The sequence below is a fragment of the Dendropsophus ebraccatus genome, chromosome 7 (assembly GCF_027789765.1).
Source record: "Dendropsophus ebraccatus isolate aDenEbr1 chromosome 7, aDenEbr1.pat, whole genome shotgun sequence".
NCBI lineage: Eukaryota > Metazoa > Chordata > Amphibia > Anura > Hylidae > Dendropsophus > Dendropsophus ebraccatus.
In genome coordinates this window covers 147,460,274-147,484,898 of record NC_091460.1, presented here as the reverse complement: position 1 = coordinate 147,484,898, position 24,625 = coordinate 147,460,274, and the positions used below count along the sequence as shown (strand labels likewise).

At 47.8% G+C, this 24,625-nt stretch overlaps 1 protein-coding gene across 1 annotated transcript; it reads right to left on the bottom strand.

Moving 5' to 3' along the window:
* Nucleotides 1-561: 561 nt before the first annotated feature.
* Nucleotides 562-1,287, bottom strand: LOC138796608 (octapeptide-repeat protein T2-like). Its single transcript, XM_069976217.1, has one exon. It carries the CDS (start codon nucleotides 1,285-1,287, stop codon nucleotides 562-564), a length of 726 nt encoding a protein of 241 aa, XP_069832318.1.
* Nucleotides 1,288-24,625: the final 23,338 nt, after the last annotated feature.

Genomic DNA, 24,625 nt, shown 5'->3' with positions numbered 1-24,625 from the left:
CATAGAAATGCCGACAATTGGTTCCACCCCCCCAAATATACTGATTATTATTCAGAGTTTATTTAACTTTTTGCACTTACAAAAAAAAAAAAAAAACACATGTTGGTGAATTGGAAGGAAAAGGCAGTAGTACACAGTACAGAAGCAGCTCCATCTGAACACAGGACAGTAGTAAGTATCGCCAAGAAACAGGGTACATCATGACTGCCGAAAGAACGTGAGCGGTAGCAGACAAATATCCGTCCACCAACATGAACAACAAACAGAACATAGAAACCAACTACATACACCTGACACAATCATACTTCCATACATACCGGGCGGCCTCTGCCCTCGGCCTCTGTCCTCGGCCTCTACCCTCGGCCTCTGTCCTCGGCCTCTGTCCTCGGCCTCTACCCTCGGCCTCTACCCTCGGCCTCTCCCCTCGGCCTCTCCCCTCGGCCTCTCCTCTCGGCCTTTCCCCTCGGCCTCTCCCCTCGGCCTCTCCCCTTGGCCTCTCCCATCGGCCTCTCCCCTTGGCCTCTCCCATCGGCCTCTCCCCTTGGCCTCTCCCCTCGGCCTCTACCTTCGGCCTCTCCCATCGACCTCTCCCCTTGGCCTCTCCCCTCGGCCTCTCCCCTCGGCCTCTCCCCTCGGCCTCTCCCCTCGGCCTCTCCCCTTGGCCTCTCCCATCGGCCTCTCCCCTTGGCCTCTCCCATCGGCCTCTCCCCTTGGCCTCTCCCCTCGGCCTCTACCTTCGGCCTCTCCCATCGACCTCTCCCCTTGGCCTCTCCCCTTGGCCTCTCCCCTTGGCCTCTCCCCTAGGCCTCTGTCCTCGGCCTCTCCCTTCGGCTTCTCCCTTCTGCCTCTCCCCTCGGCCTCTCCCCTCGGCCTTTCCCCTCGGCCTTTCCCCTCGGCCTTTCCCCTCGGCCTCTCCTCTCGGCCTTTCCCCTCGGCCTCTTCCTTTGGCCTCTCCCCTTGGCCTCTTCCTTTGGCCTCTCCCCTTGGCCTCTCCCCTAGGCCTCTGTCCTCGGCCTCTCCCTTCTGCCTCTCCCCTCGGCCTCTCCCCTCGGCCTCTCCCCTCGGCCTTTCCCCTCGGCCTTTCCCCTCGGCCTTTCCCCTCGGCCTCTCCTCTCGGCCTTTCCCCTCGGCCTCTACCTTCGGCCTCTCCCATCGGCCTCTTCCTTTGGACTTTCCCCTCGGACTCTCCCCTCGGCATACCTCCCAAGTCCACCAGCCTACAGACGGCCTTTTTACATTTTGGGGGTCATTTCCTGCTTTCGTATAGCGCTTGGTATAGCGGAACATATTTATTCACAAACTGTATCCAGTGGGCAAAGGATGGTGTGTCTTTTCCATGCCATAATAACTATTTTCTGGGCACAGAACAAAAGAAACCTAATGAACATACGATAGTAACGGTTCTGCGTTACGTCATTAATAATCCCCAGGAGACAAATTTCAGGAGTAGCGGAAATTCGAACTGCCTGGAGAACATGACCTCTCTGCAGAATGGGGACACCCATTCCCAAACAGAATGCATAGAGGAGCCGACTGCGGCCTGACACCTAAAGCAGGTGTCGCTCCGGAGTGTAGTATAGCCTTACGAAAACGCATTAGTATGAGCAAGTCACGGGAACTAACTACCGGGGGGAAGAAGGAACCAACCGCCTCTTTCCAGTGATCTGACGACAGAGAAGGAATATCAGCTCTCCACACCCCATACGCTCGTTCAAAAGGGGAGTCAGTTACCGACTGAAGGAGTTGATATGATTGCGTTAGTGGTTTACGCAGGTCCGCAGCGCCCAGAAGCAGCTCAGTTTGTGAAAACTCCAGAGAGATAGTAAACCCTCCATATCGAGCAGGTCTCAGCTGTAGGTAATGGAAGAAGGCCGACTCAGGGGTGGTAAATTGGGACTGAAGTGGCGAAAATGAGATAAACTCCTGTGTTTGAGTAAAGATCTGGGACAGGAATTTAACCCCATGCTTACCCCACATGACAGGGCCAGGAAGGGGAAGTAGGTGAGGAAAGTGGGGGTTCAGGCATAGGGGCATTCTAGGGGACAGAGATGCACACGGACCACGGACCACGGACCATGCCCTCGCCACCGTCCTAACCGTCAAGGGGTAGGAGGAAGACGATTTGTACCTATAGAGGGTGTTAAGGAGACCTTCATATGACCCAAGCAACGCACCAGCCAGATTAACGGCCGCATTACCCATGTCCAGGTCTAACCACCAATCAGCATAAACTAGTTGTGAGGCCACAAAATAATGGTTGAGGTTGGGGGCTGCCAGTCCCCCCTGACCCCTGGACGCCTGAAGCCAAGTCAGTTTGAGTCTTTGGGGCTTATCCTGTACTGATTATTATTCTGAATAACAGGTAAAAGAGATGAAACAATGAGAAACAGCAGAATCTGTGATATTATAAGTTACTGTACAGTAATGGAGAGGATGGGAAACACAAGGGCTGACAGAGACTGCAGGGAGCAGGAAGGAATGAGCAGGGCAGATGTGGGCACATACATGCAGCGCTCTCTGTCCGGGGAGAGAGGGGTTACAGCTATGGAGAGATTACCCCCACAGTCCTGTCCCCTGATGTAAGCCCCAGCCTGAAGTGGATCTGCTATGATTTGGAAGGTGAGGGAGACTCCCTGGGTCAGAGTACAGGGCTGTAGACCCCGCTATGCAGACCATGCCCCTCCCCCACTCCCCCTCCCATCCAGTACAGGGAGATCTTACACCAAGTTACTCTTAAACCAAGGTACCACTGTATTCCTCAAAAAATACAAAGGTCGGGGAAGGGAGGATGTGGTACCAGGCTAAATACCCCTAAAATGGTACTCTGACGAAAATATTTTTCTTTCAAATTCACTGGTTTCAGAAAGTTCTATACATTTGTAATTTACTTCTATTTAAAAATCTAAAGTCTTTCCATACTTATCAGCTACTGTATGTCCTGCAGGAAGTGATGTATTCTCTCCAGTCTGACACAGTGCTCTCTGCTGCCTCCTCTGTCCACGTCAGGAACTGTCCAGAGCAGGAGAGGTTTCCTATGGGGATTTGCTGCTGCTCTGGACAGTTCCTGACATGGACAGAGGTGGCAGCAGAGAGCACTGTGTCAGACTGGAGAGAATACACCACTTCCTGCAGGACATACAGCAGCTGATAAGTACTGGAAGACTGGAGATTTTAAAATAGAAGTGAATTATAAATCGGTATAACTTTCTGAAACCAGTTCATTTGAAAGAAAAAGATTTTCACCGGAGTACCCCTTTAAAATGATACATATATCCCATTGTGTACTTATTTATTTACAGGTTTACATTATAGTTATATATATACCTGCCAGACCATTGGCTGCTTTTAGAGCAGAGTGGTGGTCTGTGACGTAGATAATGAGCTGTCAACATTGGGAAGGAAAGAGCAGTCTATCAGGGGGAGACAAGTTTACTAAATAAATGTATTTGCAAAAATATTTTATTTGAGGATTCCTGTAAGTGTTACTATGATGAGAATGCCCCTTTAAAAGGGTTTCCCAGCGCTGCAAATTTTTAACATCTTGCTGCCATATTAGTTAATGTAGCAAACCTGTCATACTTACCTCTCTGCACTCCCCGGCGTCCTGATACAGTCGCTGGTGTCCCCACTGACTGTAGCCACCATGACTTCCTGGCTAAGCAGGCTGTCACTCCTGCGATGAGCTGGTCCCGGAAGTAACGTCAGTTACAGACAGCGTGGGACACCAGCGACTGCATCAGGACACCAGGGGAGTATGGAGAGGTAAGTATGACATGTTTGTGGCAGCAATATCTTAAAAGTTTCAGATAATCCTTTTAACCAAATTCACATGTAGTGGTTAATTACTCCTGAAATTTGTGCATTTGAAGTTTTGAATGTTAAAGGAAATATAGAATTTCTTGATTTATCTCAAACTTAAATAAATCTAGAAGTAAATGGCAATTGATTTTTGGCCTCTTGATCATGAGAGAAGTAATGGAGTAATTTGTCAGCAGCTGCAGCAGCTAATGTTTAGTGTTCATGTCATTGCTGGAATCATTATTATGAATTCATCTCTGTGCTGTCGCCGGGATGCGGAACGGATTGTTCTAGGACTGGATGATGTAGGTTTTATATTACAGTATATACGGTTATGTTACAGTATGTGCAGCACAACAAGACGACACGGGACGTTCTTCTCACTTTAACACAGAAAAATGCAACAGCTGACCGTAATGGCAAGATACAGACCCACTACAGACATAAAAATAGTTAAAAGCAGCCCCCCCCCCCAACTGCCAAAAAAAAAAACTTCCATAAAAATAATGAGGCTCTTGGTTACCACTTGAAAATGGTGTAAACTGCCCCACCACGTTACGGTGGCCTCATACCGGGACAGTCCTACACTGTACTATGGCCTCATACCGGGACAGTCCTACACTGTACTATGGCCTCATACCGGGACAGTCCTACACTGTACTATAGCCTCATACCAGGACAGTCCTACACTGTACTATGGCCTCATACCGGGGCAGTCCTACACTGTACTATGGCCTCATACCGGGGCAGTCCTACACTGTACTGTGGCCTCATACCGGGGCAGATCCTACACTGTACTGTGGCCTCATACCGGGGCAGTCCTACACTGTAATATGGCCTCATACCGGGACAGTCCTACACTGTACTATGGCCTCATACCGGGGCAGTCCTACACTGTACTATGGCCTCATACCGGGGCAGTCCTATACTGTACTGTGGCCTCATACCGGGGCAGTCCTACACTGTACTATGGCCTCATACCGGGGCAGTCCTACACTGTTCTATGGCCTCATGCTCGGGACAGTCCTACACTGTACTATGGCCTCATACCGGGGCAGTCCTACACTGTACTATAGCCTCATACCGGGGCAGTCCTACACTGTACTATGGCCTCATACCGGGGCAGTCCTACACTGTACTATGGCCTCATTCTGGGGCAGTCCTACACTGTACTATGGCCTCATACCAGGACAGTCCGACACTGTACTATGGCCTCATACCAGGACAGTCCGACACTGTACTATGGCCTCATAACGTGGCAGTCCTACACTGTACTATGGCCTCATGCTCGGGACAGTCCTACACTGTACTATGGCCTCATACCGGGACAGTCCTACACTGTACTATGGCCTCATACCGGGGCAGTCCTACACTGTACTATGGCCTCATACCGGGGCAGTCCTACACTGTACTATGGCCTCATACCAGGACAGTCCTACACTGTACTATAGGCTCATACCGGGACAGTCCTACACTGTACTATGGCCTCATACCGGGGCAGTCCTACAATGTACTATGGCCTCATGCTCGGGACAGTCCAACACTGTTCTATGGCCTCATACCGGGACAGTCCTACACTGTACTATGGCCTCATACCGGGGCAGTCCTACACTGTACTATGGCCTCATACCGGGACAGTCCTACACTGTACTATGGTCTCATACCGGGGCAGTCCTACACTGTACTATGGCCTCATACCGGGACAGTCCTACACTGTACTATGGCCTCATACCAGGGCAGTCCTACACTGTACTATGGCCTCATACCGGGGCAGTCCTACACTGTACTATAGCCTCATACCAGGACAGTCCTACACTGTACTATGGCCTCATAACGTGGCAGTCCTACACTGTACTATGGCCTCATGCTCGGGACAGTCCTACACTGTACTATGGCCTCATACCGGGACAGATCCTACACTGTACTATGGCCTCATCACGGGGCAGATCCTACACTGTACTATGGCCTCATACACGGGGCAGTCCTACACTGTACTATGGCCTCATACCGGGACAGTCCCACACTGTACTATAGCCTCATGCTCGGGACAGTCCTACACTGTACTATGGCCTCATATACGGGACAGTCCTACACTGTACTATGGCCTCATACACAGGGCAGTCCTACACTGTACTGTGGCCTCATATACGGGACAGTCCTACACTGTACTATGGCCTCATACCGGGATAGTCCTACACTGTACTATGGCCTCATACCGGGGCAGTCCTACACTGTACTATGGCCTCATACCGGGGCAGTCCTACACTGTACTATGGCCTCATACCGGGGCAGATCCTACACTGTACTATGGCCTCATACCAGGGCAGTCCTACACTGTACTATGGCCTCATACCAGGACAGTCCTACACTGTACTATAGGCTCATACCGGGACAGTCCTACACTGTACTATGGCCTCATGCTCAGGACAGTCCTACACTGTACTATGGCCTCATACCGGAGCAGATCCTACACTGTACTATGGCCTCATACCGGGACAGTCCTACACTGTACTATGGCCTCATACCGGGGCAGTCCTACACTGTACTATGGCCTCCTACCGGGACAGTCCTACACTGTTCTATGGCCTCATACCGGGACAGTCCTACACTGTACTATGGCCTCATACCGGGCAGTCCTACACTGTACTATGGCCTCATACCGGGGCAGTCCTACACTGTACTATAGCCTCATACCGGGGCAGTCCTACACTGTACTATGGCCTTATATCGGGGCAGTCCTACACTGTACTATGGCCTCATACCGGGACAGTCCTACACTGTACTATGGCCTCATACCGGGGCAGTCCTACACTGTACTATGGCCTCATACCAGGACAGTCCTACACTGTACTATAGCCTCATGCTCGGGACAGTCCTACACTGTACTATGGCCTCATACCGGGACAGTCCTACACTGTACTATGGCCTCATACCGGGACAGTCCTACACTGTACTATGGCTTCATACCGGGGCAGTCCTACACTGTACTATGGCCTCCTACCGGGACAGTCCTACACTGTACTATGGCCTCATACCGGGACAGTCCTACACTGTACTATGGCCTCATACCGGGCAGTCCTACACTGTACTATGGCCTCATACCGGGGCAGTCCTACACTGTACTATGGCCTTATATCGGGGCAGTCCTACACTGTACTATGGCCTCATACCGGGACAGTCCTACACTGTACTATGGCCTCATACCGGTGCAGTCCTACACTGTACTATGGCCTCATACCAGGACAGTCCTACACTGTACTATAGCCTCATGCTCGGGACAGTCCTACACTGTACTATGGCCTCATACCGGGACAGTCCTACACTGTACTATGGCCTCATACCGGGGCAGGACTGTCCCGGTATGAGGCCATAGTACAGTGTAGGACTGCCCCGGTATGAGGCCATAGTACAGTGTAGGACTGCCCCGGTATGAGGCCACAGTACAGTGTAGGACTGCCCCGGTATGAGGCCATAGTACAGTGTAGGACTGTCCTGGTATGAGGCTATAGTACAGTGTAGGACTGTCCCGGTATGAGGCCATAGTACAGTGTAGGACTGTCCCGGTATGAGGCCATAGTACAGTGTAGGACTGTCCTGGTATGAGGCTATAGTACAGTGTAGGACTGTCCCGGTATGAGGCCATAGTACAGTGTAGGACTGCCCTGGTATGAGGCCATAGTACAGTGTAGAAACAAAGAACAAAAAAAAAAAAAAGGCAGAGCGCCTCATAGTGTAGTACCTCAGGATAGAAATAATGATCTAACACATGTAAAAAATCATTGTTCACCTTTTGGGGTTGTGGAAACAGAGCCACAACACCCAGCAGCACATGTAATGGTGTCCAACACACCTCCCAGGGATAGGGGTAGCAGCAGTCTTCACAACAGGTCTAAACCGGGCTCCTTATGCAAGGACCCGTGGAGTCAGGTAAAACCAAATGGTGCCAAAAATGACAAAAAATGACCTGGAGATTGCGCTCACCACCAAACAACGTAGTAGAAACCGATGTTCACATAAAACACGATTTATTCAGTCCAACAATAACACGTTTCAGGGCTATGGCGCCCCTTAGTCAGAATCAGGACAAACAGTGTAGGACTGCCCCGGTATGAGGCCATAGTACAGTGTAGGACTGCCCCGGTATGAGGCCATAGTACAGTGTAGGACTGTCCTGTGTATGAGGCCATAGTACAGTGTAGGACTGCCCCGGTATGAGGCCATAGTACAGTGTAGGACTGCCCCGGTATGAGGCCATAGTATAGTGTAGGACTGCCCCGGTATGAGGCCATAGTACAGTGTAGGACTGCCCCGGTATGAGGCCATAGTACAGTGTAGGACTGCCCCGGTATGAGGCCATAGTACAGTGTAGGATCTGCCCTGGTATGAGGCCATAGTACAGTGTAGGACTGCCCCGGTATGAGGCCATAGTACAGTGTAGGACTGCCCCAGTATGAGGCCATAGTACAGTGTAGGACTGTCCCGGTATAAGGCCATAGTACAGTGTAGGATCTGCTCCGGTATGAGGCCATAGTACAGTGTAGGACTGCCCCGGTATGAGGCCATAGTACAGTGTAGGATCTGCCCCGGTATGAGGCCATAGTACAGTGTAGGACTGCCCCGTGTATGAGGCCATAGTACAGTGTAGGACTGCCCCGGTATGAGGCCACAGTACAGTGTAGGACTGTCCCGGTATAAGGCCATAGTACAGTGTAGGACTGTCCCGATATGAGGCCATAGTACAGTGTAGGATCTGCTCCGGTATGAGGCCATAGTACAGTGTAGGACTGCCCCGGTATGAGGCCATAGTACAGTGTAGGACTGTCCCGGTATGAGGCCATAGTACAGTGTAGGACTGCCCCGGTATGAGGCCATAGTACAGTGTAGGATCTGCCCCGGTATGAGGCCATAGTACAGTGTAGGACTGCCCCAGCATGAGGCCATAGTACAGTGTAGGACTGTCCCGGTATGAGGCCATAGTACAGTGTAGGACTGTCCCGGTATGAGGCCATAGTACAGTGTAGGATCTGCCCCGGTATGAGGCCATAGTACAGTGTAGGATCTGCCCCGGTATGAGGCCACAGTACAGTGTAGGATCTGCCCCGGTATGAGGCCATAGTACAGTGTAGGACTGTCCTGGTATGAGGCTATAGTACAGTGTAGGACTGTCCCGGTATGAGGCCATAGTACAGTGTAGGACTGTCCCGTATATGAGGCCATAGTACAGTGTAGGATCTGCCCCGGTATGAGGCCATAGTACAGTGTAGGACTGTCCTGGTATGAGGCTATAGTACAGTGTAGGGCTGTCCCGGTAGGAGGCCATAGTACAGTGTAGGACTGCCCCGGTATGAGGCTATAGTACAGTGTAGGACTGCCCCGGTATTAGGCCATAGTACAGTGTAGGACTGTCCCGTATATGAGGCCATAGTACAGTGTAGGACTGCCCCGGTATGAGGCCATAGTACAGTGTAGGACTGTCCTGGTATGAGGCCATAGTACAGTGTAGGACTGCCCCGGTATGAGGCCATAGTACAGTGTAGGACTGTCCCGGTATGAGGCCATAGTACAGTGTAGGACTGTCCCGGTATGAGGCCATAGTACAGTGTAGGATCTGCCCCGGTATGAGGCCATAGTACAGTGTAGGACTGTTCTGGTATGAGGCTATAGTACAGTGTAGGACTGTCCCGGTATGAGGCCATAGTACAGTGTAGGACTGTCCCGGTATGAGGCCATAGTACAGTGTAGGACTGTCCCGGTATGAGGCCACCGTAACGTGGTGGGGCAGTTTATACCATTTTCAAGTGGTAACCAAGAGCCTCATTATTTTTATGGAAAGTTTTTTTTGGCAGTTGGGGGGGGGGGGGCTGCTTTTAACTATTTCCATGTCTGTGCTGGGTCTGTATCTTGCCATTGCGGTGAGCTGTTGCATTTTTCTGTGTTTTTGAGTGTTTGCAACTTCAGCCATAGCAACGTGCTCCTGCCTAGTGTGAATGGTGTTCTAGGAGAGCTGACCAATTTTTGTCTTGTTCTTCTCACTTTGCTGATTACTAAGCAGGGACTGATGCCGTAATATCTGGACGTAATCACACCTGCGATCTAATAAAGGTTTTAATTGGATCAATGATCGTGAGTGGTGGTAAAACTGACGTCTCTTTCCACGTGATTTGGGAAAGGCGTAATTCGTTCGGCTATGTGTTCGTGAAATTTTACGGTGAGGGACGTTGGATTCATTCTTCTTGGCCCAAGCCTGTACGGACCCTATTACACGGAGCGATAATCTGCAGAGTCAGGCCGGTTTGGGCAGATATCACTCCATGTATAAGACAACGATCAGCTGACAATCATCTCATGTTTATAAAGCATTGGCAGCCGGCCACGCATCGCTACGTGTAATTGCAAAGTAAATGATTAAACTTTACTCTTTATACTTACCTCTCCACGATCTCCGGTGTTCTAGGGGAGCGTAGAGAGGTGAAGTATATATACAGCAAGGGCTGCACAGACATCACTAACTATATACATACACAGCCCTTGCTTCACGATCATAGAGCCGTGGAATAGACTCGGTAAGCGAGCAGCCATGTTTGCTTACATGAAATATCGGGTTCTGTGATTCGGCCCTAAATAAACGAGTTCTATGTGCGATGCTCATTTACAGAGGCTAGTGAATGGCTCGGGAACTATGTAGCCAGGGCTGTAATCAGCTGTATGACGCGGGTGACATCACACTGGACTTTTTGGAAGAGCTTTACCAGCGAGTGAAGTAGGCGCAGGATAGCAGCGAGTGATAGCAGCAGGAAAATCCTAATACAGCCTGAACCTCCCGTCTGACATCTCAGACCTACTGTATATGTGTAACGCCTGGAGTAGTGGATCCACTGGACCGGCACCAGCGATGGCACAAACCTCACCAGGGAGCGGAGTCTAAGGGGCCGCTGGTTTTCACCAGAGCCCGCCGCAAGGCGGGATGGACTTGCTGCGGCAGGCGACCCCCAGGTCGCTACCCCTGGCTTGGTTGCTGGTGTCGGCAGGCGAGGCGTGGCAGGAGCAGTAGGCAGGAGATGGCACTGGCAAAGGTCTGCAGGTGAGAGCGCACGTGACAGGCTGAACGCAGGAACAGATGGAGTGACTGGGAAACAGGAACCAGGAACAGGGACTGGGGACCGGGTAACGGATAGGACTCAGGAACAGGGACTGGGACCAGGTAACAGATAGGACTCAGGAACAACAGGGGCTGGGCCAAACGCTATGGGAAGCATGTAGAGGCTCCAACACTAAGGACAGGGCATGCTGGGATTTATAGGGGAGTGATTGGGTGCAACTACCAATTAGGAGCGCACTGCCCCTTTAAATCTGAGACAGCCGGCGCGCGCGCGCCCTAGGAGGCGGGGACGCGCGCGCCGGCCGGCACAGCGGGAGACAGGAGCGTGGAGAGGTGAGGCGCCCCCCGGGGCCGAGGTGACAGCAGCGCCGGGTCCCCGACTATGGACACCGGCTGCTGCATAGGGCAGGTAGCGGTCGCGGCGGCGGCCCGGAACGCGGGACGCCGCCGCGGCCGTAACAGTACCCCCCCCCTTTGGCCTCCCCCTCTTTCTTGCCTGCAAATGGTACAGGAAGCCACAAAGTCTTTGACATCTTGGGATAGGCTGGGCCACCAGTAGTGGCGAGAGATCCGTTGGCCGGTCTTACGGACTCCCGGGTGCCCGGCCTCCAACGAGGAATGTCCCCAGTTCAAAATACCTCTTCGAAGCGCAGGGTGAACATGAGTCTTTCCGGGGGGTACTCTCTGAAGAGTGGAGGTGACGACTGGTACTAGGCGATCAGGCGGTATAACGTGGCAAGGGACCTTCTGTAAGTTCTTCCGGTGGTGAGAGGACACGACCTTAGTCTTGGGTACGGGGAGAGGGTACACCTCGGCAGAGAAGGCATCCGCCGAGTCTTGGTCTTCTGCCGGTAGGCCGGATAGAGGCTTGGCCGGGACAGGAAATGACAAAATACACTTGGTCTGAGGTGACTTGAGACACTGGTGGGAACAGTCCTGACCCCAACTGAGAATCTCCCCGGTTCTCCAGTCCAGCTGAGGGGCATGTTCTTGTAGCCACGGGAGTCCCAGGAGGACCGCGGGGGAAGAATGGGGCAGAACGTAGAAGGATATCTCTTCTTGATGTGAAGGACCCACCTGGAGGACTAAAGATGCGGTCTGGTAGTACACACGGTCGGTAAGAATTTCGCCCGTGACCGAGGAGATAGTCAGGGGCCTGGCTAGTCGGGTCACGGGTAGCCGCCATCTTTGGACCAATGTTGCCGCAATAAAACTGCCTGCTGACCCAGAATCGAGGAAGGCAGTAGTCAGATGATTTTGTCCTGAGGGAGTCCGGATGGAAACTGGCATAGACAGACTTGGAATGGTGGCATTTACACCTAGGGACACCTGTCCCACCGGACCTAGGTGCGAGCATTTTCCGGATGTTTGGGGACGTAGGGGACATCCCAGCCGGAAGTGATCGGAACCACCGCAATAGAGACAGAGATTCTGCTCCAGGCGCCGGATTCTTTCATCAGGCGTCAGGTGAGCCCGTTCCACCTGCATAGGAATCTCAGGAGAGGGTTGGGACATCGAAAGGTCAGGATTCTGGAAAACTGGCGCCAGCTGGGGATGGCGACGGGAACGGGTTAGTAAATGTTCATGCCGAACCTCCTCCTCCCTCTCCGAAAAACGAGTATCAACTCGGGTGGCCAGTAGAATGAGTTCGTTCAGGGAGGTAGGCAGGTCTCGGGCAGCGAGCACGTCTCTCACACGACTAGACAGGCCCTTCTTGAAGGTGGCCAATAGGGCGGCCTCGTTCCAGTCCAATTCAGCTGCCAGGGTGCGGAACTGGATGGCGTAGTCACCAACAGAGGAGCTGCCTTGAGAGAGGTTGAGGAGAGCAGTCTCGGCTGAAGAAGCACGGGCAGGTTCCTCAAAGACGGAGCGAAACTCGAATAGGAAGGCCCGGAGATTGGCAGCAACAGGATCATCACGGTCCCACAGTGGCGTGGCCCAGGCCAGGGCTCTACCCTCTAATAGGCTGATGATGAAAGCCACTTTAGAGCGCTCGGTGGAAAACTGACTACTCAAAAGTTCAATGTGCATGGTGCACTGAGTCAGGAATCCTCTGCACAACTTAGAGTCCCCAGAGTACTTGCTTGGGAGGGCCAGTCGGAGTGAAGAAGCAGCGTCAGGAGATGGTGTGCGCTGGGCAGTAGTCTGCTGCTGTAAGGCGGCAGTGAGTTGCTGGATCTGCTGTGACTGTTTCTGGATTTGTTGAGCCTGTTGCGCGACCACTCTGGCGACGTCACGGAGATCTGGCACCTCGCCGGGATCCATGGTTGGAGCCTACTGTAACGCCTGGAGTAGTGGATCCACTGGACCGGCACCAGCGATGGCACAAACCTCACCAGGGAGCGGAGTCTAAGGGGCCGCTGGTTTTCACCAGAGCCCGCCGCAAGGCGGGATGGACTTGCTGCGGCAGGCGACCCCCAGGTCGCTACCCCTGGCTTGGTTGCTGGTGACGGCAGGCGAGGCGTGGCAGGAGCAGTAGGCAGGAGATGGCACTGGCAAAGGTCTGCAGGTGAGAGCGCACGTGACAGGCTGAACGCAGGAACAGATGGAGTGACTGGGAAACAGGAACCAGGAACAGGGACTGGGGACCGGGTAACGGATAGGACTCAGGAACAGGGACTGGGACCAGGTAACAGATAGGACTCAGGAACAACAGGGGCTGGGCCAAACGCTATGGGAAGCATGTAGAGGCTCCAACACTAAGGACAGGGCATGCTGGGATTTATAGGGGAGTGATTGGGTGCAACTACCAATTAGGAGCGCACTGCCCCTTTAAATCTGAGACAGCCGGCGCGCGCGCGCCCTAGGAGGCGGGGACGCGCGCGCCGGCCGGCACAGCGGGAGACAGGAGCGTGGAGAGGTGAGGCGCCCCCCGGGGCCGAGGTGACAGCAGCGCCGGGTCCCCGACTATGGACACCGGCTGCTGCATAGGGCAGGTAGCGGTCGCGGCGGCGGCCCGGAACGCGGGACGCCGCCGCGGCCGTAACAATATGTCATGAGGTTAGCGAGCAGTTACTTCTATTGGCGAGATATTGCAGTACTGGCATGGGTACTAGTGTTGGCTATAGGAGCACGGATGGAGCACCGACTATTCATCATATTTTCATATTTTAGGGGTTTAGCAGTTGCATACAGTTACTTTTCTCTATGCTAGCTTACCATAGACACAGTCCACACGAATGATGATTGCTTTCTCTGCACCAGCTTCTTTTGTGTATATTCACTTATCACATCATGTTCTCATTACAATGTAGCTGTTTTTAATTTTTAACAGCGACATTGGTGATAACATACTATTAAGTGCGATTCGTTTCAGGTTTGAAGTTTAGCAAACCTGCTGAACCGACCTTTTAAAACATTTGCTTATCTCTAGGTCTAATACTAGCTAAATTTTATAATATTTGACCACCATTTTAAGGAGGATCACTTTAAATTAAAATGTCCCACCACCATAAATGTCTCCAGTGTATAGAAGGCCTCAGCCTCAGTATGTCCCACAATGAACACTTTATTTGAAGTTTAGAAAAAAAGAAAAACTTTATCAATTCCTTGGATATCAGAACAAAGTGAAGGTTCTGGAGTGGCCATCTGAGTTTCCTTACCTTAATATCATTAAGCCTCTCTGGGAAAATCTCAAGCGCACAGATCATGCAGGACAGCCCAGGAATTTACAGGAACTGGAGGCTTTTTGCCAAGAAGAATGGGCGGCTTTACCATCTGAGAACATAAAGAGCCTCATCCACAAGTACCACAAAAGGCTTCAAGCCGTCATTGATGTTAGAGGGGGCACTAACCATGATGGGGGAAAAGGTTTGTGTTATCATTCATATTCTCTGAAAAAGGGACAAGGAAGCAAAAATTCTGCAGGGGTATGTAAACCTTTGAGCATGGCCATATACAGTGGTACCTTGGATTAAGAGTAACTTGGATTGAGAGTGTTTTGCAAGAAGAGCTCCCAGTTTTTCAAAATTGTGACTTGGTTTAAGAGCATTGCTTTGGTTTAAGAGCTCCCTGTACTGGGTGGGAGGGGGAGTGGCACAATCCCCATATCAGGGTATACAGCCCTGTACTCTGACCCAGGAAGTCTCCCTCACCTTCCAAATCATAGCAGATCCTTTTCAGGCTGGGGCTTACATCAGGGGACAGGACTGTGGAGGTAATCTCTTCATAGCTGTAACCCTTCTCTCCCCGGACAGAGAGCGCTGCATGTATGTGCCCACATCTGTCCTGCTCATTCCTTCCTGCTCCCTGCAGTCTCTGTCCGCCCTTGTGTTTCCAATCCATTACTGTACAGTAACTTATAATATGACAAATTCAGCTGTTTTTAAATGTTTGTTTCATCTGTTTTACATGTTATTCAGAATAAAAGATAATTATTTTTGGGGTGTGGAACCAATTGTCTGCATTTCAATGATTTCTTATGGGAAAATTTGCTTTGGTTTAAGAGTGGATTTGGATTACAAGCACAGTCCCGGAACACATTATGCTTGTAATCCAAGGCACCACTGTATATATATATATAGTTGTTTTGGTCTCTGCTAATGAGCAGTTCTCGGGTAGAATGTCAATGTATTCGCAATGTAAGAAGAAATGACTTGATATCATACCAGGGCATATTGCTTTCCCGCTGGACAAGCGGTTCACAATCTCCCCAGGATATATTATATTATTATGCCATTAAATACTTTGCTTTTGACACATTTTTAAATGTCGGGTATGATGACCTCTTGAAATTTAGTAGGGTAAGACATGGATATATTCTCATCCCGGGTTTGTAAAAGGAGAGATATCATAACTCAATCTTGGCCTGGAGAGCAACGCATACAAATCCATAAATCATTGTCATCATCCTCCAATGTATTCTCTTCCTAAAAGGCCAAACTCTGCAAAGACATTCACATCATCACTCACCTGTAATCTATCAATTTGTTATCTCAGCACAAATGTGAATTGTAATTAGGATCAAACAGAATTGATGCATTTTGGGATAAAATAGTCTGGCCTCTGTAACACCTGCTTTGTGGCAAAACAATCAATTACTTAGGATTCATTATTTTTAAGGGGAACTATCATCAGGTTAGACGAATCTAACCTGCGGCTATGTCTCTATTACACAGGAGACGCAGAGGAGGAAACCATGTCCCTTATAGTATGACTGTTATAGTATGTCCCTTATAGTATGACTGTTATAGTGTGTGTCTTATAGTGTGTCTCTTATAGCGTGTCTCTTATAGTGTGTCTCTTATAGTATGTCTCTTATAGTATGACTGTTATAGTGTGTCTCTTATAGTATGTGTCTCTTATAGCGTGTCTCTTATAGTATGTCTCTTATAGTATGTCTCCCTTATAGTGTGTCTCTTATAGCGTGTCTCTTATAGTATGTCCCTTATAGTGTGTCCCTTATAGTGTGTCCCTTATAGTGTGTCTCTTATAGCGTGTCTCTTATAGCGTGTGTCTTATAGCGTGTGTCTTATAGTATGTGTCTTATAGCGTGTGTCTTATAGTATGTCTCTTATAGTGTGTCTCTTATAGTGTGTCTTATAGTGTGTCTCTTATAGTGTGTCCCTTATAGTGTGTCTCTTATAATATTTCCCTCATAGTATGTCCCTTATAGTATGTCTCTTATAGTGTGTCTATTATAATATGTCCCTTATAGTATGTGTCTTATAGTATGTCTCTTATAGTATGTCCCTTATAGTATGTCTCTTATAGTGTGTCTATTATAACATGTCCCTTATAGTATGTGTCTTATAGTATGTCCCTTATAGTGTGTCTCTTATAGGGTGTCTCTTATAGTATGTCCCTTATAGTGTGTCTCTTATAGTGTGTCTCTTATAGTGTGTCTCTTATAGTGTGTCCCTTATAGTATGTCTCTTATAGCATGTCTCTTATAGCATGTCTCTTATAGGATGTGTCTCTTATAGTATGTCTCTTATAGTATGTCCCTTATAGTGTGTCCCTTATAGTGTGTCTCTTATAATATGTCCCTTATAGTATGTCCCTTATAGTATGTCCCTTATAGTGTGTCTATTATAATATGTCCCTTATAGTATGTGTCTTATAGTATGTCTCTTATAGTATGTCCCTTATAGTATGTCTCTTATAGTGTGTCTATTATAACATGTCCCTTATAGTATGTGTCTTATAGTATGTCCCTTATAGTGTGTCTCTTATAGGGTGTCTCTTATAGTATGTCCCTTATAGTGTGTCTCTTATAGTGTGTCTCTTATAGTGTGTCTCTTATAGTGTGTCCCTTATAGTATGTCTCTTATAGCATGTCTCTTATAGCATGTCTCTTATAGGATGTGTCTCTTATAGTATGTCTCTTATAGTATGTCCCTTATAGTGTGTCCCTTATAGTGTGTCTCTTATAATATGTCCCTTATAGTATGTCCCTTATAGTGTGTCTATTATAATATGTCCCTTATAGTATGTCCCTTATAGTGTGTCCCTTATAGTGTATCTCTTATAGTGTGTCTCTTTTAGTGTGTCCCTTATAGTGTGTCCCTTATAGTGTGTCTCTTATAATATGTCCCTTATAGTATGTCCCTTATAGTGTGTCCCTTATAGTATGTCTATTATAATATGTCCCTTATAGTATGTCCCTTATAGTATGTCCCTTATAGTGAGTCTCTTATAGCATGTCTCTTATAGGATGTGTCTCTTATAATATGTCCCTTATAGTATGTCTCTTATAGTGTGTCTCTTATAGTGTGTCTCTTATAGTGTGTCTCTTATAGTATGTCTCTTATAGTGTGTCCCTTATAGTATGTCTATTATAATATGTCCCTTATAGTGTGTCTCTTATAGTAATGTCTCTTATAGTGTGTCTCTTATAGTGTGTCCCTTATAGTGTGTCTCTTATAGTATGTGTCTCTTATAGTGTGTCTCTTATAGTAATGTCTCTTATAGTATGTCTCCCTTATAGTGTGTCTCTTATAGTGTGTCTATTAGAGTATGTCTCTTATAGTATGTCTCTTATAGTATGTCTCTTATAGTATGTCTCTCTTATAGTATGTCTCTTACCTTCCTCCTCTGCGCCGTTCCAGTGCAGTCAGCTGTGTGTTCCAACCGGAGCACCATTAAGAGTACTGCCTGCCCCCATAGTGCCAAGGTGGCCTACTCCTTTTAATGATAATCAATGGAGCAGGTGGGCCGGATCAGCACTCTGGGGGGCGGGCAGTGCGCCTAACAGTGCTCCGGACTAAAGACTAAACGGCTAACAGCACCCAAACGGCTCCAAGGAGGAAGGTAAGAGACATCCCATCATCCTCAGAGCCTCATGTGCAATAGGTGGTATTCAGCACGTTAGATTTGTCTACCCTGCTGATAGTTCCACTTTAAGGCAACAATTAAGTTTTTGCCTCAAGATATTTACCGTGGAAACATAATATATAAAGAGTATATACAGCAGGCCACAGCTGCTAAGCAAATCGTCAATTACCAATATTTTAGGACATTTAGGCCCAATAGCCTATGAATCCCCCTGAAGTTTCAGGGAGCTCCTAGTTTGCTGTTTAGCTGGTAAGTGTTGGCATATGAAATAGCAAACTTAGAGAAATTATATTGCAGTCCATTATCTTCATATAAGGTGACTTGGTTCACTTCTGTTAATCTCTGACTCTGCCCTCCGGTGTCTGAGTAGACCAAGACTTCTGCTCTCACTCCTTACTAGTGACAGACTGGCTGGTTAGGATAAAACATGGAAACACCACTTTTATAAATAAAGAAATAATAATAAAAAAAAATGGACAAACCGACTAAAGAAAAAAGACCGGCGGTGGAAAGATGAGGTAGGCGGCTGCAGGGAGCTCTCGGCAGGTTCCTTCCCCTTTAAATATTATCAGGACAGCAAGGTCTATGTCTTTTGGGCATTTCCTACTTTAGGAATACCAGTCACTGGCTACCGGAGGCTGGAGCTTAAATTGCAATACAACTCTCCCCACACTTCTCTCTTTGATTTTATTGAAAACAAAAAAATAGGTCATCAACTTAGTTCTTAGAATCCAATGTAGTCCATGTTATAAAAGAAATCATGTAAAACACAGGAAAAAAAATATTACTAACATAATAAACAAAATAATTATTAGACTTGATCCATGGTAGCTCTGGTTACTCCTGCTTGATTTGTTGCTCAGGTAGGAGTAGAATGTATGCCAAAATATCCATGGAGATTGTTGTCCACAATCTGGCACACCCCCTGCTCTTGGCCAGTAAACCCCATGCCTCACCAGATAGAGCCTTCTGCTTTTGGCCAGAAAACCCCATGCCTCACCAGACAGAGCCTTCTGCTCTTGGTCAGTAAACCCCATGCCTCACCAGATAGAGCTTTCTGCTCTTGGCCAGTAAACCCCATGCCTCACCAGATAGAGCCTTCTGCTTTTAAGACACTAGTATTGATGCTGGCTATATCTGCAGTTTGGATCCGTGTTATGATGTACACTTATTCAACACTGTAGAATAAAAGCAGATAAGCCCTTCACATCATTTTTAAAACCACAACAGACAACGGTCCCTGAAATCTTATTATAACAAGGAACAAAACTGTCACTTAATGTCACAGTCCTGCAGTCAATAATACAATCAATTATAAAACATTCATTCAGATTGCAGGGGAAGTATAGTGAAACAATGGTGAGACATTAGCACATGAATTGGTGGCATGTAATATTCATATTAAAAGAACAAAGACTTTGCTAAAGTAAAATAAACGCTAGTCTGCTTTTAATGCAAATTATAATGGAGAAACCTACTGACTTTAAGCTTTGAATACAAATTGCAAATTTTCATATAAAACCTCACATTAGTTCATATAACGGCTATTATAGCAGCTCTTAGAAACATTTGTATTTTTTTAGCTGTTTTGGTGCATTTGACATTTCCAAAAACAACTGACAGGAAATCAGTTTTAGGTTACAAACACACTTGGTCTGCAGCGAGTCTCCATGCTGCGTTTTTGCAGCGAGACTCGCTGCAGATCCCGGCCCTATACTTTTAATGGCAGGCAAACACGCAGCAGGGATGTAGCGAGTTTGTCTGCAGCCCACCCCATTAACCCCCCGGCCGCCGGAGCTGATACTTCACCTGATCCCGGCTCCGGCGGTTCCCGATGTCTTCAGCAAGCCGGAGCGGGGACCAGGTGAAGTATATGCTCCAGCCAGCCGCCCGCAGCCCCGGCCGCCCGATCGCACGCCCCCCCCCCCGCAGCACCGATCGCACGCCCCCCCCCCCCCAATCGCCCCCCCCCCCCCGCAGCACCGATCGCTCGCCCCCCCGCAGCACCGATCGCACGCCCCCCCCCCCCAATCGCCCCCCCCCCCCCCCCGCAGCACCGATCGCTCGCCCCCCCGCAGCACCGATCGCACGCCCCCCCCCCAATCGCCCCCCCCCCCCCGCAGCACCGATCGCTCGCCCCCCCGCAGCACCGATCGCTCGCACGCCCCCCTGCAGCCCCAGCCGCCCGATCGCCGATTGCGATCGGGCGGCCGGGGCTGGAGCATATACTTCACCTGGTCCCCGCTCCGGCTTGCTGAAGACATCGGGAACCGCCGGAGCCGGGATCAGGTGAAGTATCAGCTCCCGCGGCCGGGGGGTTAATGGGGTGGGCTGCAAACAAACTCGCAGCAGGGATGTACATCCCTGCTGCGTGTTTGTCTGCCATTAAAAGTATAGGGCCGGGATCTGCAGCGAGTCTCGCTGCAAAAACGCAGCATGGAGACTCGCTGCAGACCCGCCAAGTGGGTTTGTAACCTTAGAAACAAAATGTAAGAAGGAGAATGTGAAAGACGATGGATACAGAATGCAGGACTTTCATGTGTTATAAATAATTACAGTACATTTTATGCGTACAAACAATACGCACCTTATATACATATATTCAATCAGCTGTCACTGCTAGTTAGGAATATCTGATGATTAGCTCCAAAAAGGAAAGCACCCTTTGAGAACCGGGGCAATTGTTGTTTTTGCACTTGCTTTTTCTCATCGTGTTTAAAAGGCCATAGTACTTGCATTTTTTTACCTAAAGACCCACATGGGCCCTTATTTTTGCAACACCAATTGTACTTTGCACAAGCCAAAAAGACAGAAATGGCTGCACATCGCACCCATGGCTGACACGAAAGCTTGTTCAGCTACATTTAAAACCAACATCAGAAGTTAGTATATAATTTGGCCAAACCATATTGCCTCATGTACCACGTGCAGGTCTTCTGATACACATGAGTCCCTAACCAATTGTACTTTGCAATGACAGGCTGAATTTTTCCATAAAACATGAAGGGAAAATGGGAAGAAATTATTTGTGCAGTGAAATTGAAAAAAACAAAACCAAACACATTTTCTTCCTTTCTGGGGGTTTTGTGTTTACGATGTTCACCCTATGGTAAAACGGACATGTTACATATGTTCCTCAAGTCAGTAAGATTACAATGATATGTAACCTATATAACTTTTATTTTATCTGACGTCTTTTAAAATTTTTTTAATCTTTAAAAAAACAAACAAATGTTCTTAAAATCGCTCTATTCTCATCCTTATAACAATTTTATTCTTTGGTCTATGGGGCTGTGTAAGGCGTAATTTTTTACCTTCATTGCATATATGCGACTTTTTGATCACTTTTTATTACAATTGTTCTGGATTTGATTTTACCAAAAATCACAATTTAGCGTTTTGGCATTTTTTTTTGCACTTATGCTGTTTACCGTGCGAGATGAGAAATGTGATAATTTTAATAGTTCAGGTGAATATGCACGTGGCGATACCAAATATGTTTATTTTTATTTATAAAATGGGAGAAGGGGGGGATTTAAACTTTTATTAGGGAAGGAGTTTTTATTAATGAATAAACGTTCTTTTTACTCCTTACACAGTAATTTGAAGTTCCCCTAGGAAACTTAATCTGACAATTGCTTCACAGGGTTATCTTCACCCAGGAGAGCTGTGGACCGCAGTAGATCACTGAAATACAATGCCAGTTATTCTGCTGCTAGACCTAGTTTTATTTCGAGATGAGTGAGTTTACAGTAGAAACTAAGCAAATGACTTCTGTTCATCAGGCTGCGGCCTGTTACATCTGCTCCGCTCTGTGCCGCTTCTCCCCGGGTGCTGGAAACAGATGGATCCAGTCCTGGAAAAGCTTGTTAGTTATAGCCAAATAAAGAACACAGCAGCACAGTCCAACTGGTTACAGGAGACAGGCTATATTATAGTCAGCACTGATAGCCCTGAACAAAAAAATAGGCGTGTTTTGCAAAAGCAAATCAAAAATAGTGGATATGCTTAAAAAATTTAAACCATTGATAATATATGGAAACTTATTATCCTTTAACCCTTTCCAGTCTTTTAATACTAACACATCAGGGAGTACAGCCGCTGGAGTCTTCCAAGTGTTGTTTGTGATATAAAGGAGTATAATTTTACACAGCTACAATATACATTGAGTAGATGTGCGGGAAAAGAGCAGACACAATTGAGAAGATTCGTCCTACAATAACATCGAGAATTGCCGTAATTTGCTTTTGCAGAAAGACCTTGTCAGCGTCATTCGAAGAAACGACTCAATTATGAACCGATAAAGTGAAATAGCAGGTTTTATTGGGAGGTAGTTTGCTAAATGTTTCTTTGTGTTGCTTTCATGTGAAAAGATTCAATTACATGGCGCCTGACATATGAAGAAAAGCTAATAATGAAGTCAGATTACAGAAGAAGCAGAAAAAGAGATCACAATGTAAATAATGTTCAGTTAAAAAATTATAGTCATATATCTATTGCAAATGTGAAAACACGGACAATATGCGCATAAAAGACTAGAATTAGTTGTATTTTTAGTAAATTGGCGGCAGCATATGGCTATTGTGTTCTCCTGAGGTTTGTTTGTATCGAGCAGATCAATTCTTTTTGTGCAGTTTTGCAGTTTTTCTTCAGATCGCGGCGTTCTCTATGGAGAGGAGTTTTGTTGGATTGTCTACTGGTGGGACAAGCTGCACCTCTCAATGACCCAGACTTCATGTCTCACTATTAGAACTGTCAGATAATGTCTGACTATTTAGTTTGTAAGGTAGCCTTATTTTTTTAGTGCCTTTTCCCCACGTTAATACTAAAAGGGGGTTCCTTTTAGTATTAACGCCGGAAACAATTGTCGCTTTTATAATACATCAGTTTTTTCATTTCTTCACACTGCAATTTTTTGCCAGAACAGTTTAAGAGAATTAAAGATTTGAAAGAGACTACTCACTCATGACTTGTTAATCCCTGACCGCCTTATGCCCCCTAGTTGCGGGCTACCCGTCCTAGGTAGGTAGTTCGAGCCAGAGTCCTTTGTTACCTGGGTAAAGCAGACTCCCGGGCCTTCACAGTTGTCCTGCACTACGCAGTGGAATACGTAGACGTTTAATAGTTGTGTCCCACTGGGCTCAGTTCCTATTGCTTCAGGTAACTGTACTGCACATTTTAAAGAGCTTCCTGGCGTGGGCAAGGTGAATCCTTGTTTGGCTTCCCTCCCCTGGTGGAAACTTAGCACTGCATTCTTGTCTAAAGCCTCACTAAAGGAACGCTGTGGCCGAGCTGTTTCTCACACATTCACTCACTCTGAGAGCTAGACCAAAAGTAAACACTTCCTCCCGCCAAAAACTAACTCCTCCTACAGGGGCTAACTAAACCCTCCTGTGAGTGGTGGGGGCTGCATGTGTGGAGAAAGAAAAGATAGGATAGGATAGCATAAGAGAGAAAGCACCTGCACCTGTAAGTGGTTAGAAAATACATGTGGTACAAAACAGTTAACCCTGTAGTTCCCTCAGCTGTGCATAAAGCTAGATAAAGGCGATAGTGACACCTAGTGGGGATAACACAATAATACACCATCTCCCACTTGTGTGAACCTGAGGGAGTTACTTGCTCAGGTGCAATAGACAGAACTCTGTGCTGGGACGCCACACTAATACAAGCAGTCTAGGGAATTATGATGGAAGCCAATGAAACTTCTGGCAATTCTATTGGAGGTTCCATATGCTCCCATTATAACGCAGATCACGATCACTTGTATTACAAGTTGATAGCAGAGATGAAGGGACAGAGTGTGTGCTGCTCAGCGTGTCTGCCCTTCCTTCTAGCTATGGGTGGGGGTCTCAGCACCCAGACCCCTCAATATGTCAGAAGTTTTTTTGTAAATGATAATTACACTTTGAATGTACCAAGCATTCAGCCTACGTGATCTTCTCAGTTGGGTTGGAGCCCTAGGAGTCCTACTTTTTTTTATATCTAAAGACGGACGGTCCAGGGTTGTTTCTGCCACAGCCTACTGACTTCAACAATGAGGAAAAGGACCTGCAAACCTCAATTATTATGAGGAGGATTTTGTAGGCCCAACTTCTTGAGAAACACATACACATAGTAATCTGACATGCACACACACATTAAAGGGGTTTTCTTTCAAATCAACTGGTATCAGAAAGTTATATAGATTTGTAATTTACTTCTATTAAAAAATCTCAAGTCTTCCCATACTTATAAGCTGCTGTATGTCCTGCAGGAAATTATGTTTTATTTTCAGTCTGACACAGTGCTCTCTGCTGCCATCTCTGGCCGAGACAGGAACTGTCCAGAGCAGGAGAGGTTTTTCAGGTTGCTGACACTGATTCCCCATAGAAAGCCTCTCCGAATCTTGACAGTTCCTGTCTCGGCCAGAGAGGTCAGCAGAGAGCACTGTGTCAGACTGAAAATAAAACA